Source organism: Anticarsia gemmatalis, chromosome 1 (assembly GCF_050436995.1).
Source record: "Anticarsia gemmatalis isolate Benzon Research Colony breed Stoneville strain chromosome 1, ilAntGemm2 primary, whole genome shotgun sequence".
In the NCBI taxonomy this organism is placed as follows: Eukaryota; Metazoa; Arthropoda; class Insecta; order Lepidoptera; family Erebidae; genus Anticarsia; species Anticarsia gemmatalis.
Window position 1 is genome coordinate 4,584,153 of NC_134745.1, and position 17,601 is coordinate 4,601,753.

At 34.5% G+C, this 17,601-nt stretch overlaps 3 protein-coding genes across 7 annotated transcripts in view; 1 reads left to right on the top strand and 2 right to left on the bottom strand.

Moving 5' to 3' along the window:
• Rcd5 (microspherule protein Rcd5) overlaps positions 1–8,911 on the bottom strand; it is an 18,952-nt gene extending 10,041 nt beyond the window's left edge. The window contains exons 1-6 of one of the 2 annotated variants that reach the window (XM_076113866.1): positions 8,720–8,911; positions 8,307–8,634; positions 7,959–8,177; positions 7,383–7,539; positions 6,764–6,875; positions 6,156–6,309 (exon numbers count right to left, since the gene is read on the bottom strand). In XM_076113866.1, the coding sequence (XP_075969981.1) occupies positions 6,156–6,309; positions 6,764–6,875; positions 7,383–7,539; positions 7,959–8,177; positions 8,307–8,634; positions 8,720–8,823 (1,074 nt within the window). In that variant the 5' untranslated portion in view covers positions 8,824–8,911. The remainder of the gene's footprint in view (positions 1–6,155; positions 6,310–6,763; positions 6,876–7,382; positions 7,540–7,958; positions 8,178–8,306; positions 8,635–8,719) is intronic. The other variant, XM_076113875.1, reaches the window with a different exon arrangement.
• Positions 8,912–9,050: 139 nt separating this feature from the next.
• On the top strand, positions 9,051–9,528 carry mRpL42 (mitochondrial ribosomal protein L42). Its single transcript, XM_076113924.1, has one exon. It carries the CDS (start codon positions 9,129–9,131, stop codon positions 9,471–9,473), a length of 345 nt encoding a protein of 114 aa, XP_075970039.1. The 5' UTR covers positions 9,051–9,128; the 3' UTR covers positions 9,474–9,528.
• A 370-nt stretch (positions 9,529–9,898) lies between these two features.
• On the bottom strand, positions 9,899–17,266 carry LOC142972617 (dual specificity protein phosphatase 13B-like). 4 transcript variants are annotated; one of them, XM_076113888.1, is made up of 6 exons: positions 17,098–17,266; positions 16,653–16,703; positions 15,230–15,307; positions 13,252–13,379; positions 12,475–12,701; positions 9,899–12,388 (listed from the first exon to the last, which is right to left on the bottom strand). In XM_076113888.1, exons 1-6 carry the CDS (start codon positions 17,113–17,115, stop codon positions 12,189–12,191), a joined length of 702 nt encoding a protein of 233 aa, XP_075970003.1. In that variant the 5' UTR covers positions 17,116–17,266; the 3' UTR covers positions 9,899–12,188. The 4 variants fall into 4 exon arrangements, with proteins under 4 accessions (XP_075970003.1, XP_075970010.1, XP_075970018.1 ...); XM_076113895.1 differs by lacking the exon at positions 16,653–16,703; XM_076113903.1 differs by lacking the exon at positions 15,230–15,307.
• Between the last annotated feature and the right edge of the window lie 335 nt (positions 17,267–17,601).

The following is a 17,601-nucleotide window of genomic DNA, read 5'->3' on the forward strand; positions in this document are numbered from 1 at the left end:
TGTCTTACGGCCAGTTTCTTACGGGTAAAATAAAAAATTGTGAAAACTGACATTTTAACTATGGCTGTTACTTTTGATGAAGAAACTGGCCGTTATTAGACTTGTAACAACTAATACTTATAAAAGGTTCTATAGATGGAATCAAAGGAATTTTCCGTCTACCACATTCCAATGGTGAAACAATGGCTTGACCCGAGTGAAATATTATGACCTACTTAATCATCACTTTAGAAAATTAGGTTTTACATAATATTATCACCTACTTAATAATAAATGAATAGGTAAAATTAATCTCAATAAAAGTACTAGGTACATAGTGAAATGCCTAACTACACGTGTAATTCATCATACTATTTTTGACCTCTGTAGAACAGCTATTGGGAGTCTCAAAAAGTCGCTGAAGCAGAATTATATTGTTGGCTGAATGTAGCAGTTTCTTAAGCACATGAACACCAATTAAAATCGTAAGGAGAGTGAACACACGCCAACAATCTTCAAACTTCTTTTGAGTTGCGAAGTAGTGTTGATAGACACACCTCGGAAATACTGACTGAACATATACAATCAGTCTTGGAAGAATTCAGTCAAAAGAAAGAAGAAAACTGCGTTTCTTACACCAAGTACCTAACCCGCTTGCAAACTTATTTACGTCTGTTGTTCACCAAGCGACAGATGCATCATCAATATAACTGAATTGTTGCATCTGACTGTTATCTTAATTATAAATATAAACTGGGTTTCCCACATACAAATAATCACGACGCGGGTACATTGGAAAGGTCGGGAGAGCGCATCTGACCCCTTTACAATCGGACCTATCGTATAGGCAAGGCTTATAAGGATGTTTGGTTGGATGAATGTTTGTTACTCAATCATGCTACAACTGGTGGACGTGTATAAATGAAATTTAGCACATGGATAATATAGATCTAGGACTTTAGGTATGACATAAGATAGTTTAATTTCCATTACAAGAATTCAGAAAATTTTACTTAGAGTTAAGTCTTTTACGGTATTTTATTTTGGCAAAAGCTGCTTACATACACCTTGTAAATGATGCGTATACCATTTTCTGTATACAAAACAGCCAAGAACCCTTCCAAATACGAAGATAAACAGCATAGAATAGAGTTTAAAATAGTTCGACATCATAAAGTTATTGAAACGAGGGCAATCGATACGTGACGATGTACGGGCTAGATAGTGAAATGAATAGATATTTTTTCTGTTGTTCGTCGACCGGTTGTGGTGACCGTGTCATTAGAGGGTGGGCGACGTGGGTGGTGTCCTTGAGACCTGTGTCAGGGCCCATGACTATATCGATATGCAAATGCCATGTACTGACTATATTGAGGGACATGTTTCATGCGCTTTTATATTTAAAAATGTAGAATTAATATTCGTTTCGTGTTTCAGATCTGAGATATGTTGACAATAAAGTATATTTTTTTAATTGTGGTTTGATTTATCATTTGACTATTGTGTATGCACAAAGCTGGAACGTGTAGGCTATCAAATATGCATTAGTTCTAGGTACTATTATTTCAGCTAAAATAGATCTGATGTAACCTTGTCTCATGAAAATGAGCTTATTTCAACTTTTAATAACTACTATGAGAATAATAATATATTCATAATATAAAGATGTTTATTTTGCTTAATTTCTATGTATTTGTTATTTCAAGACAATGATCCATTTATTCGCCTAGGGAAGAACCCCATACATGATGATGTTAAAGCATCGTACTGAGCAGACATTCTTAGTTTACGCCTTATCGTTTATTGAAATTGAAATTTCCGACAGACGTTATGTCGAAGCAAATAATAAACCTTATATCGATAACCTATCCTAAGAGCTTGTCCAGTAACGCCAGCATTGGATCATCAACTAATAGCGATTGTAAATTAGAGCGCGCTTGTGACAACTACCGGTTGAAATACTCTCGAACGTGTTTCCCCGGAGGGATGAGTGAGCTGCATAAGCAAGAAGCCGGTGACTACTCGAAGATTATGGATATGCGAGATTCATCAATGCGCGAGTATTGCTATATACAATGATGATGAACTCAAGCCTCGAAGACAGCTGAAAGACTAAATAATAGCAGACAGCCATGTCCTTAGTGTTTTTAAAAGAAGCGTAATCAATGCATTTTATACTTAGTGACTCTCTAGGGGTAGGCAGAGCTCATAAAATGCAGCTTGGAGGATCAAAGAACCCCATTTATACTATGTTCCTTACAAACTTTCCTCGCTTCATTCGCATAAATCCATTTCTAGTGACTATTATTTTAACAAAAAGGGCCATATTTGCCCCAACTCCTTACTAGAAACTAATATTGTCTTATGCCCTACGTATAAATTAATTACTTATCATTAATTACTTTCCTATACTTTACCTAAGTCGTCGATGTCATCATCGTCTACTTTATAGACCCTCCCAGAATATCGATTGCAATAATTTAACCTTCGTTGCATGCTATTTTGTGATTTTTGCGCGTATCTGTTAATATGAAACTGTATTTTCAATAGATTTATATTAAGGTTATGAAAACTCATAATTAAAATGTTAAAATGACTATAGGTAAGGAAGATATGAACTTTCAGCGGTACAAAATGTACTAAGATCTTAAGCCCCGACTCTACCACTTCTGAAAAGTTTTAGCAAGTATAATTTTTCTCAGTTTTCCTTTTACTTTATCTATCAGATAGTGCATTCAAAAATTATAGAAAAGCGTGAAACAGGCTTTATATGTACCATAAATTCATTAAGGTCGGGAAACAAGCTTGACAGAACTTTCCTTGCAAGAACTTATGCAACACATAAACGGTGACATCGAACGTCTTGAGTCTTGACAATGCAAGTTAAACGATCGGTTATTACTAAGTAGGGCAAGGTTCTTAGCAAAAGTACCCGCCACCTGTAGCGTCGCTGATTCATTGAGAACACCACTTATTACCAGCTGTCGTGGTACCCAAGAGAGAAAGAATGTAGGTATGACGTTTTCAAACTACTGTTTTCTTAATCGTAATTACGAATAGTTAGCTTGTCGATTCAAATAGGAGCCGTTATATCGATATAAACATCAACATTGGGGCGACTAAAATTAAAGACTTAAATTTATGTTATTCCTTAAGATGTCGTTGAAAGTTTAAAAAGAATATTAAAAGGTCGACTTGACTTAGTAATTTTCCTTAAAGGAATAAAAGATTACACTCCTAGCATTAGTTACTGTTAGAAATAATTTAAAAACTTCAAGATTACTATCCGAGGATGTTAGCAAGAATAATTTTAGGCCTACCTACCATCTGTCTATACCTTGAGTTAAAAAGCAACTTTCGTTACTTATCAATAGCGTAGTCGTAAAGAAATAAAGCTTTTCATATTGGTTGATTTCAGAGAGTGCCCTGAGACATATACCTAATTATACAAAATATGGGATTCAACGAAAATGAGGAAGCGTAGGCGCAAAGTAATTAATTTTGTGAAAACAATAAATATTGAAAATAGTGTAAATTGTCAAATAGATGTTTTATAACAGTTTCCATGGCGATGCCACGTAATTCTAAGTATTGTAAATGGAAAGTCATTAATCTAACATAATGTCAATACTATATTAATATTATGAGTATTGAAAGATAATTATCACAAATATGCTTTCTAGAAACTGTCTTTACGGTGACAAACAATTGAATGAAATTAGACATTTCTGGAATCTTTTTTTTTCTACCTTCTTTCTACCTCCAAAATAATTGTTGCCAGTTCTCAATGTGAAGGTTATAAAAAGACAACAATTTTTGTATGGGTTTGAACTCGTCAACTCAAAAACATAAATCCCTTGCAGAAAGTTTAATTTTTCTTTATTAAATTAAGTCACTTTCAATACGTAGAACATTTTAAAACTATTTTATAGAGAAGAAAAAAGTCTATCTTTCGTATGGTAAATGATCCGCGTAAAAAGTTGCTCAACTCAACATTTACTGATCGTATGTGAGCAAGACTAGCAACGAACGTCAAACCATAAAACTGCAGTAGCAGCAATCTAAGAAGAATCTAAGATGCTTATAAATCTGTGTTTTACAATGCTTTTAGTTATATCTCAACTTTGGTAATATTTAACAATCTAGCATATTAATCAAACGAAAAAACCTCACTCTATTGTTTCATAAATAGCAAGTAGCGATAAGTATCTGCATTGCAATATCAAGCACGGTATCTACTGCATTTAGAAACACTACATTTAAAAAAATGATGTATTTATAACTAGAAGCAAAAAAAAAACAAAAAATGCGCTAAAATATGTCTTCTATTGCCTGTACATGAGCAATCTACAAATTGGAGTCAGTGCAGTGACATATAAGCCCTAAATAAGCTAAAATAAAAGAACCGCAGACGTTGTGGATGGGACTAGAAGCCGGTTGAGGGAAGGTGTTAAAAGCTGTCTATGGGCACTAATAGGATGGATTACTTAGTCGTTAATATGATGAAAACTGTGATAAAAAGCAGTGGTGGGGTCTAGCTCGTACAGGTTGGTATCGCATCGGAAGTGGCGCCCGATGAATATTATAATTAAATTAATAAAATAAATAAATAAATTTAACCCATTGATGTCCCACTGCTGGGCAAGGGTCTCCTCCCGTAATGAGGGAGGGGTTAGGCCTTGAGTCCACCACGCTGGCCAAGTGCGGGTTGGGGACTTTGCATGCCCTCAATAAATGTATTATATATTCAAATTCAAATATCATTTATTTGCTTGAAATATGGTAGATATACAGATGTTATAGTAAAATATGCAGTTCGAAGACATATTTCACCCTCATTAAGGGCATGCAAACATTTTAAGTATTCTATTATGAACTACTAAAAGGGCATGCAAGGTTTAATTATTTTAGGCATGCAAGGTTTCCTGACAATGTTTTCCTTCACCGTTGGATCATGTGATAATTATTTCTAATACACACATAACTTCGAAAAGTCATTGGTGTGTTGCCTCGGGTTCGAACCTGCGACCACTTGTGTGGGAGGTCTCAACTTTTACCACTCGGCTATCACTGATTAAATTATAAAAAGAATAACCATATTCTTTTTATAATTCACGTAAGCAGATTTTAGACGTGGTGCAACATTATTTAAATTAAAATGCTGTGATTAAAATATTCCCTATTAATCGACGTAAAATAACATGCAACACGATAACGTTCACAGTCAACTAGGTATATAATAACTCACTATAATTAATAAATATAGTGTAGGACGTTCATGATCAACCATATAACGCACTATAATTAATAAAATATAGGGGAAGACGGGGGGCTAACAGTCACGAATAAAATCTCATGCACAGTCAACACCAAACGATTCATTGGTTCTCGGATCAAAAAATAAAATAATACACAAAGCGGGTGCTAGGCGTCACATCATCAACGACAGATAAAAAACAAGCATTTAAATACATTTCGCTCGGGCCGGGTTCACATATATTACGGGATAAACTACGAATTCCGAGTACAACACTACATCAAACGGCAATGTGTGTCATACACAAATATTTGTACCGTCTGCGTATTTGCATTTGGAAGTAAATTCTATAGCCTAACGCAAACCAGTAGAAGTAATGAGAATAGACAAATTTGAAATAAACCTTAACTTCTATGACATGTGGATTAAAACATGACACCTTAACAACGTACCGCGCGCAGAACACTATAATCGATCTTGCCGCATGCCGCTTTAATCCACTTGTCATAGAAGTTAAGAATAATTTATTCTCAGCATCTTCGACGCGCCTCCGCTAGTTTGCGTTTGGCCTATGACATACATAAAATCGACTGGCACCAATAACATATCTTTTAAAAAAAGATAGACTTACATAGATCGAAACAACAGATTGTACCCTTACCAAGTAACTGAACAATCTGTCTCCATGCCTACCTAAGGGATATGTTACTGGACCGGTCACAACACGCAAGACAAAGGCCAATTATCCACTGCGTTATCAATGAGAACGAGATGACTGCGTCAAGGTAGCGACACATACGGTACAACAACCGCCTGTCCACTACATTCGCCGTCACGTCATCTTAATTCCGCCACCAACAATTGCATTGCCAGTGACAGTGGACAATCGGTCTAAAAAATTAGCTTATGTATACCTTACCTCTCGAGAGCGCATAAGATACCGCACGAGTCTCCCTCGAAGTACGGCCAGAGTGTTCTTATCTAAGTCCGCGCTGCTGCCCGCCACTGATGACACCAACACTTGCCATCGTGTCAGCGACGTCTCTAATAGACGTAGGTCCTTCTTGTCGATCCTGAATAAACAAAACAAACATTTAAAACATAATATCACCCATGTTTTAACAATGTCATGTAATAGGGGGCGAGCCTATTTACGGGACACGTAACTAAACTTCGGGCGACTATTAGTAAATATTCTAATATGAATAAGAAAAGACCAATAGAACTTTTTGCGACCCAGGAATCAGAGACCTCACATTATCGGGCGCGCCACAGGAGCAGTCTATATAATCTAAGTCTATATATTTCGAAGAGATGCTTAATCCTCTATTCATAAATGGCTATCATAGAAGTAAGGCCTAACTCCTCCCTATTTTCAGAAAGAAACTTGCTCAGGAATGGACCATGAATGCACCAAATTTAGTGTTTTATTTCTACTATATGCCCCTTTTCAAAGACAAAGACACTAGCAGCTACCCACTGGCTTCATTGCTTTACATACATGTAACAGTTCATAAAAATGAATACCTGTCAGCTATCTGCATTTCAGTTTCCAACCCTTCTTCTTTGTAATCAGTGAGCTCTGAATCATTCAGTGTGTCCTCAGCATCAGAGAATGAAAGTACCTTGTCACTTGCATCTGAAATTATAACAAAACTTATATGTATAATACAACTCAACAATACAATATGCTAGCTAGATAGATACTAATTTGTTATTTTATATGGCTTAAAAGAGATGATTTTAATACTTTTAATACCTATATTAATCTCATGAAGGAAATGGTACTTTGAGTAAATGTTTATTGTATCAAATACATAAAGGTTCATCTACTGGCAATAAATTTGTACATAGAAACTTAGGCTTAACAACAAACAATGCTTCATATCTTAATAACTAGTATCAAGGCAGCATAGCTAGAATTTATTATAGTACTATCTTCTGCCTGGCACTTTAAGCCGCTATTAACAATGTGCACAAACTATCTGTGTACCAAATTTCATCAAAATCCGTTCAGTGGTTTTAGTATGATTAAGTAACAAACATTAAAAAATTCTTGACTGTAATTACTAATGTAAGTAACAGTTATGTTCCATTCTTATATTAATTCATATTATTGTTATTACATAAGTTAAACAAAACTTACTCTTAGGCAATGGTTGAACCCTTTGATCAGGTAACAAGTTGAACAGTTTCAATCGTTGCCAATGAGTCATTAGGGATTTGGCTGTGCGAGACGGATAGAATACATGTGGGTTCTGATCCAAAATCTCTTGAAATTTGGCTTCAGTTGGGTGACTGGACTGTAATAAAAAACAAAATACATGATGATGTGGCACTTTACATTCTTATAAGAAATGTTTATGTTCCCTACAAAAGACTATTATTAGGTACCTATAATAGTACAACATTGTTCAATTTCTTTTTTTGTAAAACATTTTGTAAAGTAATAGGTTTGCATTTTTATTTTAGGCAATACATTGATGTGCATTTGAATATGTAGACATGCTTTAGTCTTTTCGCCAAGACAGCAGAAAAAGTTAATAAGACATCTTAAGTTATAAGTCATAAAAACTAACATAATTTTTGCTCTCCTGCTTTAATACCAAATGCCAGATTTCTTATGCCTAAGATTTCAGTCTCATACTGAGAATTAATTGAAATGCAAAACCATATATTTGGATGTGACACAGCAAAATTTAAGAATCCTTACAGAACTTACACTAGGAACAGTCCCAAGCAATTCTTCTTCTGCAGTTGAAAATAAAGCTTGTTGTTGCACCACAGCCACTAAGTCGGGATGTAGGTTACGCATAGCAGCAATAGCAACCCGAGATATCTCTGCATTGTACAGTAGAGCATACCATCGGGATTGAAGCTCACTAACAGTGAATCGGCATGAGAACTTTATGCCACGGTGCACTATGCGCAAGTCGTTTGTCTGGAAATAAACACAAGATCTGTTGATTGCACACTGTAATACTGAGATGCAACAAAACTATTGCTTTGCCTGAAAAGACAGTTGATGAATTTGGATGACTATTATGTTTACAAATAATAAACCAATTACCTGCTGCACTCCTAAGATCAAAGCGAGATCATCGGTGGGCTTCCAACGCCCTAAATCTTTTGTTGATAGATGACTCAATTGTCCTTTACGGCGCGATTTACGAGCAACACTTCCACCGCCAGATACTTTACTTGAAGCTCTGCGACGCTCTTGAGGCGGGTTCGCAGCCGCCACAGGCCCGCTTGCCGCAGGAATATCTGATACTTGACTTGTATATGACTGGGTACGCATTCTTTTATCACCTTTACCCAGTGAAGCACCGGGTATACCCAAGCTGTACTCAACCAATTCATCATCGAAACGCCTCCGTTTTATTGACCGCGATGAACTAGAACATAATATATGTAATATACAAACAGTCATTCGCACAAATAAGTGTAACATCTACGTTTGATGTTTTTTCAACAACATACCTGCGTCTTTTATTATCATCGGGTACGTTGTGAAATGGAGAACGTGTAGCTCCCGTGTATTCATTACTATCGGATGCATTTGACGGTGTAGCCGGAAAGTCCATCTTTATAACAAAATTACATTACACAACAAAACTTTGTTTTAGGGTTTTAGCGCAAAATAATCAATGATTCTGTCAATTCTGACATTTATCAACTCTACAAAATCTATGACTATTATTGATTATCTATATAGTATTCTTGACAGGCTGACATTCTCGTTAAGTACAACTTTAATATTAATAATGTATTTAGGCGATTGTGGAATAGGTATATGGACAATAAATGGCCCAACACTTACGACAAACAAATGTCAAAGTCTGCACAAGTTTGAGGTTATGTTTTTGTGAAAACCCATTTTCTAGTAATAATGGCTCATTTAATACGAGCAATTGCATTTAGACCCAAAGAAATTATTTGTAGATGTTACAACAAAATAGTTATCACCGACGATGGGACTACGATAGTCGCACTTCATAAGGATCAAGAGTTTCCATATGAGTTTTCGAGACCACTTCCAGATGAAACCAAAGTCGACAACTCTGTTTTAAAAATGAGCGACAAAAGTGAGGTATACAGAGTTTTCAAGGATATGAAACCTGAAATTGCTAGGAAGCAATTGTCTAGTCTGACTCTTACAACTGAGCACAGGTGGTGGCCTAGAGCAAGAGACAAGAAAGCAAAGAAAACAGAAATGAATCGCCCTTACTTGTAAAATTATAATTTACTTCTTTATCTTAGTGTAGTTAATAAATTATGTTACTTGCAAACATTTGTTTCATTATTTTACTTGTATTCATATGCTCAAAGTGCATAAGAGTTTTGTATAGTCACTCAAGTACTTACACATACTCCTGCTGAATATATCAACTTTGTTTATAACAGGTTTTTTATATAACCATTAGGTCCTGTGTTATTTGTACTAAAAATGTTGTGGACCTTACATGCCTGCTGCAAGACAGAATATCAAATATTTATTTTAAATTTTTTTATTGGTTTACAAAACGATTCATAATATGCAGTGGCATATTTTGATTATTATATTATTTTATATGCCAACAACTGAACTGCAATGCTCTAATGACTGTAACCAGCCTATGGAAACAGAATAAATTATCATGAATAAAAATGATCATGAAATTTAAAATAAATAACTTTATTTAAATAAATACTTTGTATATTATTACACAATTTTATCATAATTATTAATGACACTATCCAAGATAGCCTAGTGATCCTATTATTTTGAACTGTTACATATTACAGGTACATGATTGTTATTAAGTTTTAAACATGAAATATTATTACATAATATTTATGTTAAACGACTATATCAGCAACAAAATCATTTACCAACATATCAACAGTACCTACCTACTATGTATTTACGGTACCTACTACCATCACAGGCGCACATCACCAGTCGAATATTGGTAAAATAACATTATGGTATAATAATATTACATGTAGATTCGATGGTGTCGTAAAAATAATATTGGATATGTAATATACTAAAAATAGATATAAAATGACCGGAATTCCGGCCAGCAATTATTGCGACAAACCATTCTGGTTACTATTGCCAACTAGAATGGTGACGCGAGATACCAATAACATTCATAAATATTATAGGTGATGCGGCTCAACTGCATCGCGAGTAGCTGCATATTCGACCTGTGTTGCGCCCGTGACAGAAAGTAGGGATGAACGTTCTAGCAAGGCTCCATTATTGGCCACATTATTATCAATTTAATATATCACTATATGGCTATTATATTATAGATACTATGCTCTGTTTTACTTTCATAAACTACAATAAAATAACTTTTCTTTCTAAAACAAATAATTTTTCTGTCACATTCAATATCACAATGTTTGTTTCCTTTGGTGCTCCTTTACATCTAAATATTGCACTTATAAACATCGACTAGCGCATCATCAGTCACTATCCATATCTTATTCAACCCGATACCACCCGATACCTTACTCCTTGAACTGGTGTAAATAAATATTAGTCTCTATTATTATTTTAACTAAAATAAATAAAAGCTTTGATTACAAAAATAGGTCTTCTGATTTATTGTACTGTGTGATGAGAGATTTAATTTAAGATTAGATAGAATTTAATAGTGACACACATGTGCAGCCAAATGTCACGTGCGACTGTTGGCAAGTAGTGCGAGTCCTCGAACAATGAGTGCTCACCGCGTGTGACACCTGCCCCCGGGCCGCGGGCCGCGGGCGCGAGCCGCGAGGCAATGACATACATGCTAAGCTAAATACCACTACTACGTGTCGTCATTCATCACTCAGCGTGCCATAATTGCCAGTCTTGAAAGTAAACTTAACATTAATAAAAATATACGCTCGGGAATATCGACATTATTGCATACAGAATAACGTCATTTCATGACCGTAAGGCTAGGCATTGTACTATAGTCAATTATACCAATAATTACAAACTATATAGAAGCTTTAACATTTCATAAACTGGACATAGTAACTTTTCTTATTCTATTAAAAGTTAATAATTATTATTTCTTCATTTTCTACAAAAATAACAGCCATATTTATCTATCAATACAAAACAAAATGGCACTCGAGAATATAACCCAGATATAAACTTCATTATACCTTATTCATAAAATAGAAATACAATACAAACTATCATGTGTGATACAAAACATATCTAAACATTCTCCGTAACAAAATATTGTGGTACTATGGTTATACTAATGTAATACCTATGTATGTTTAACAAAGTAAAGCTTTGGAAATCATTTATATTATTATCGTACTCATAACTTTCTCAAAAAAAGGAGTTGTGACTTATTTATCTATTGATACTAAGTTACTTAATTTCTTACAATTCAATTTTTGTTTTCACTTTAAAAGTCAAAAGAGTCTAACTCATCGAATAACTATAAATATTTATGTACATCTTGGTAACTTTGGATTTTGAATTTTAAAACATCTAATCTAAAAATGTAGTCATAAATTCTTTAACAATTTAACTTTTTCGAGATTTAATAGACAAGCTCACGAAATAAAATTGCCTGCTACATTTCAAGTTTTGGCAAGACGCAGGCATAAACGATCTACGATACATTCATTATGTATAACACTAGGCCAAATTTAAACGCCAGTATATTTATAACGGTCCTATATAAAGTTAATCTAAAATTAGTTGTAAATAATGTCAGTAGTACATGGTAGTACACTTCACCTCTCTCTTGTTACGAAACTGGATACGGCATTATAGTAGTCTGGTTATTGTTACGAACATTACTGCGAAACTTTAAGGTTCACAATACGAGTTAGCGTTTTAGTCGTTGTAATGGTGCGCTCGGTCGAGGCTTCGTATACGGCAGCGCCGACCGGCGATGGAGTCTATTGGGAGAGTGAGGAGGGAGTGATGGAAACTGTAGGGTCAGCGCATCCGGTTGAGGCGCAGCTCCCTGTCTAGTTGTTGCAGCTGACGAACGAAGCCCTCATTGGGATGAATGTCGCGGCGAGCGCGCACAGTACCCATTGCTTCGGCGAAGGACATGCCTCGTTTAATCATGAGAAAAGCGAGTGCACATGTCGCTGATCGGGAAACACCCATCATACAATGAACCAAGATGCGACCTGGAAAGAACGTTTTATTTAACTCCACCCAGACTACGTACTACGTATTAAATAAAAAGCTGAAATGTTATTAAAATTTAACATACCTCCGCTAGAAACGGCTTCATCAATGAAATTAGCAGCTATGTAGAAGTACTTCGATATATCGGTCGTTGGCAGGTCCATGAGTGGGAAGCCTTTGTAACGCATTCCGGGGCAATCGCGGTAGTAAAGGTGATCAGTATCCACCTGCGTGTAGCGCTTGCCTTCAGCTGTATTCAGCACATAGTTGATACCCATACGTCTCAAGAACTGCTTGTCCTTTGCTGCGACTCTAAATAATCAAAATTCATTTGTTACTTATACAAACAATCTGAGCGATTGTCAACTAAATGACAAGAGTATTTTTATTATCTTCTGCTAGACGTTTTGCTGGTAAACTAACCACGTAATGTCTGAACAAGTCACGCGACGTGAAAAGGGGCAAGAGCCTTTACTTTACGTCTCAAGTTTTAAGACCGAGTCATAACTAAAGGGACGTTTTACTTTTCATTGCACAAAATTAAATACAAGGCTGCTGCTGTAAGTCACGCGACCAGTCAGGGTTATCTTTCGTTCACCCGGGCATTCCGACAGTTGAACCCGAAACTCCTGCACAAGTTTGTACAATCGGCAAAAAATCCTTAATCTATGTACCTATTAATAAACGTTAAAAAAACTTTGATCGCAGCGATAATTTTGACTAAGGTGTTTGCAGCTCTACCTATGACCACAATTTAAATATAACACTTTTATTTAAAGTACACTGTCAGGCTGTGAAGATCACTCTTGTTTCTGACTGTATTTATTTACTACTTAGTATGCAGGTATATGAAATTACTCACGCATCTCCGACGTACAGTCCAGGGTATACTTCATTTAGATCTGGCGACGGGTTGTAAGTGATATCAGCGAATGGTCGGGAACGGAACGACGACAACGAACTGAGGACCGACGAGGGCGCTCCGAAACTCTGTACATAGAATCTACGCTTTACATATCTACAAAACGATTGACCCATTATGTTATACGTCTGTAGTGTTATTATGTTCAGAAAACATTAGTAGTTAGTACTGCTGCGACGCTTGCAATGCGTATAATAAACATAAAATTGTGAGACAACGTCATTTCATCACAAATATTGATAATAGAGATGAAACGGATATCCGGTAACCATCCGGTATCCGGCCTATCCGGCGGCCTTAATACTATCCGGCCGAATACCGGATAACTACTATTCGGCCGGATAGACATCCGGCCGAATAGTAATGTTATGGAGCTTCAAACTTTATGTGCAATAACCTTCGCTATACAAAGATTCATACAACTTTTGAAGGCTTATAAAAATAAAACTGCCGATTCGAAAACAAAAATTTTCAAATTAGTTTCTTAAAATTTCCTAAAGATTGGATTACACAAATAACGGACATTCGAAAAAAAAACGTTACATACCGAATTACCTGTATTAATTAAAACAAAATTTAGTAGGTAGGTAGTAATTGTTATATTATACTCAAAAAATAAATTAAGGACTTTTAGAAAAAATCGAAATCGTAATCAGGCGTTGTGATTGAACTTAATTCAGTAACTATTAAATTGAAGATTGGGAATCATCTTGCTGCATCAGTTCTTGAGGCTTAACTTGATTTTCATAGGGCATTTTTTAAAAGAACGCAGGTAGACGGCACACAATTTACAGAAAACAGGCAATACGTCCGGCTGCGTCAACACGCACCAATACACTGGCGTGGATGACCGCTCTTTCTTACACCGGACCGGTGTCCGTCGCGCCGAGGGGAGGCGGTGGTGCATCCGGCGTAAATTGTTCGCCGGACCGATGTCCGGTGCGTGTACACATACTCATTATAAACCCTACGCCACCGCTTATCCAGCAAAAAACACGGTCCGTTCTCCGGTGAAAAAAACGGATGTCTACAAGCGTTCTAAGTTCTGCCGAATATTCGGCGGCCGGATATCCGGCTATCCGGCCAGGTGGTAGGCCGAATATCCGGTATCCGGTATCCGGCCAAACTGCTATCCGTTTCATCTCTAATTGATAAACAACTAGTTATTATCGTCAGGGCAGTGTGAATGTAAGATAAGGGGAGTGCATCATCATTTCAAATTAGTCGGAATCTCTTAATTAACTAGTTTCAAGCAGCAGTGTTTTGTTATGTTTTACGGAATTTAGAACGCGTTGGCGACAAAACGTGATAGCTATAAAAATGCGGAAGACTTTTACGCCTATAAATAATGTTTATCTTCACTTTACAGAATTAATTTTATTGCGAGAGACTTTGTTTCGCGTTTTAAGTGGATTTCGCATTTTTATATATATTTTTGTCTGCTACTCGTAATTGCTTCATGGTGTATTATAATAACTACATTTGTTAGTTAGGAACTTCAAACAGTTATGCATTTTAAGCTTGAATCACATTATAAAACAAGAGCTTTAAGAAAAGAGGTCAAACATCAATATTTATTCAAACAACTCAAGGCCTTTATGCCAGCTTATTTATAGATTTTCAGTCAGTGGGCTGATTATAAAAGCAAAGTATGCAAGCATGTTGATATAAACAATTTATACAACTCCAATGAAATTTAAAATACTGGTTAATGATAGACAACCAACATGAAAATGGACATTATGTACAAGAAAATAACAGTTACAAAAATATGTTTATGATATTCTTGTTGTAGGAAGATTTCATTGAAATTATAAATGCAACGTCTACCACATTTATCTGTGTAGTTGGATAACACCAAGCATGGGGTCAACCGTGTGATTCACAGGTCACACAAACATAGACCAATGATAAATACCATTAAGGTCCTTATGTAGGATCCTACACGTTGTTCTTTAGCAGCACAGTATGAATGAGTTCTTGGGAATAGTGAGTACTGTTGATAATGGAACATATATTATTAAGACATTTAGAAGCATTAAATAATATACACGCATATACTTTGAGGTACTATTTAATGTAATTATTAAGCATATATAAATGAATAAGATACATGTAATACTAGTGCAAAATACAATAAGATGTATTGTAAATAATTGAATGCTACATTTTTTCATGGTCAGTTTATTTTGAATAGCCCATGATATTATTAGCTCAAGGATAAGCTTTTAACTTTGTTTCAGAGGAAACCAGAGTATTATGTTACTTGTACTGAGTTGTACTGATCTTTTATAACTTTTGAATAAAGGCGAACGGCAGGTTTATATGAAGAATTCGTACAGCTTATAAAATGTCATGTTTAGGTTTACTTTTTGTTTTAATTGGTAGCTAATATGATAGACAAGCTTATTTTAAAATTCTTATATTTTTAAAAGTTGGGAGGTAAAAGTTATGTCCATTTTTAGAAGCCCCGATAGTTCTCTAAATTGCTCAGATGCTGTCAAAACCATAATTCAAAACAACAGCAAATTGGCGGATGCGTAGACGTCAGACGAAAAGTGACGTCTCATGAGATTTTCTTTTTCTTTAGTTGTCAACAAATATAAGCCATGGACCAAAAATTATTATTAAAATAAACAAATACTTTCTAATTAATCCGGACTTCTAAAAATAATACTCCCAAATAAAAATAAGTGACTTAGTCCCCTTAATAAGTGGTACAAATTCTGTTACGAAACAACACAAACTTTAAGCTGTACGAAATCTGCCGATCTCCTTTAAAAATTGAAATTATATTATATAGTTTTTCTGGTCTCCATCTACCCCTGTGGGAAGGTGTAATTTTACTCATGTAATTTTAAAATAATTTAGTTTTTAATTAAAAATATAATTTCAAATCATTTACAAATAAATTATCTGATAAAATTTCATATATTAAATTTGTATTAATATGCCAATATTTATTATATTGTTTAATTTACAAAAAAATTATAAATATAAAAAAATGGTCTAGGTAGGTATTTACGTGATTAATGCAATAATAAACACAATATTAAATAATATTCTTTAAACTGATGTAGTGGAACTACGAAATCAATTATTTACTGAAAATGAAGTGTTCCAAGTCTGTTATAATAACATAAATGAAATTATGTTTCAAATAATAAAATAAATACACAGATGAATAAAACAAATAAAAATTCTAAGCTTCTATTACATAATAAGTATTAATATGTTTTTCAAATAAGCGATAAAAAATACAAATTAATAGTTTTATTGAATTAGTTAATAAATGAATAAAATAAAACTCTTTATAACTAAAATTTATATAGAGTACATACATCGCAATAGGAAACTTGTCTTCGGGTATGGGTATACCGGGGGTATAAAAGCTGCGAAAAAATGTATTTTTTTACTAACTCAAAAAATAAACTAAGTTTTTGTAGATATAATATTATACGCGTGATGTTATATTCATAATCTAATAAACAAATTATAAAACCACACGTGATTCAATAACGTTTGTATCTACGGACGACAAAAGAAAGCTGATATCCCTTTCTATCTAAGTACGGATGGACCACAGCGACCTTGAATCCATGACTAATAATTGTATAAAAATAGAACTCGGCGATACTCTATTCTATTTTTAGAGACGTAGAAAAAACCACATATTCATAATCAATAAGAATATATCAATAGCGAAACAATTTCTAATTTCTGCAGCAAAATAAATAATTTATTATTATTTTATAAAATTGCGGCGTAACAATTAAAAATACTCACAGAATCCCTGTAACTCATGTTGGATATTTGGTATTAAGTTTATTGCTGATCAAAAAATACAAAATTAAAAATGAATAATCTTATTTTAGAAAATCTTTCCCAAAACACTGTACTCCCAAAATAATGAAATTTAACAACTGCGCGCCATGACAAGACTACAGCTACCAAAGAGAATTAAAACTTTATTCTTTAAAGTATTATGGTCTATGGTAAAGACAACAAGGACAACGAAAACTGACAATGACATATTGAGGATTACCACTTTTAGTCGATTATTAATTATTTTAATTTGTATAAAATATATTCTTTATGAATTATACCTTCACAAAGCTCATTATAATTAAAAGTCATGCTGTAGATGGATCTTTTAGAAACAAAATAAACATCTGATGGTTATTAAGGCATAGTTTCACATTTTTTTATAAGTTTTATTTTTGCACTATGGAATAAAATGAGCTCATATTATTTAAATAGGTAGGTACCTATATGTAAGTAAATAATATA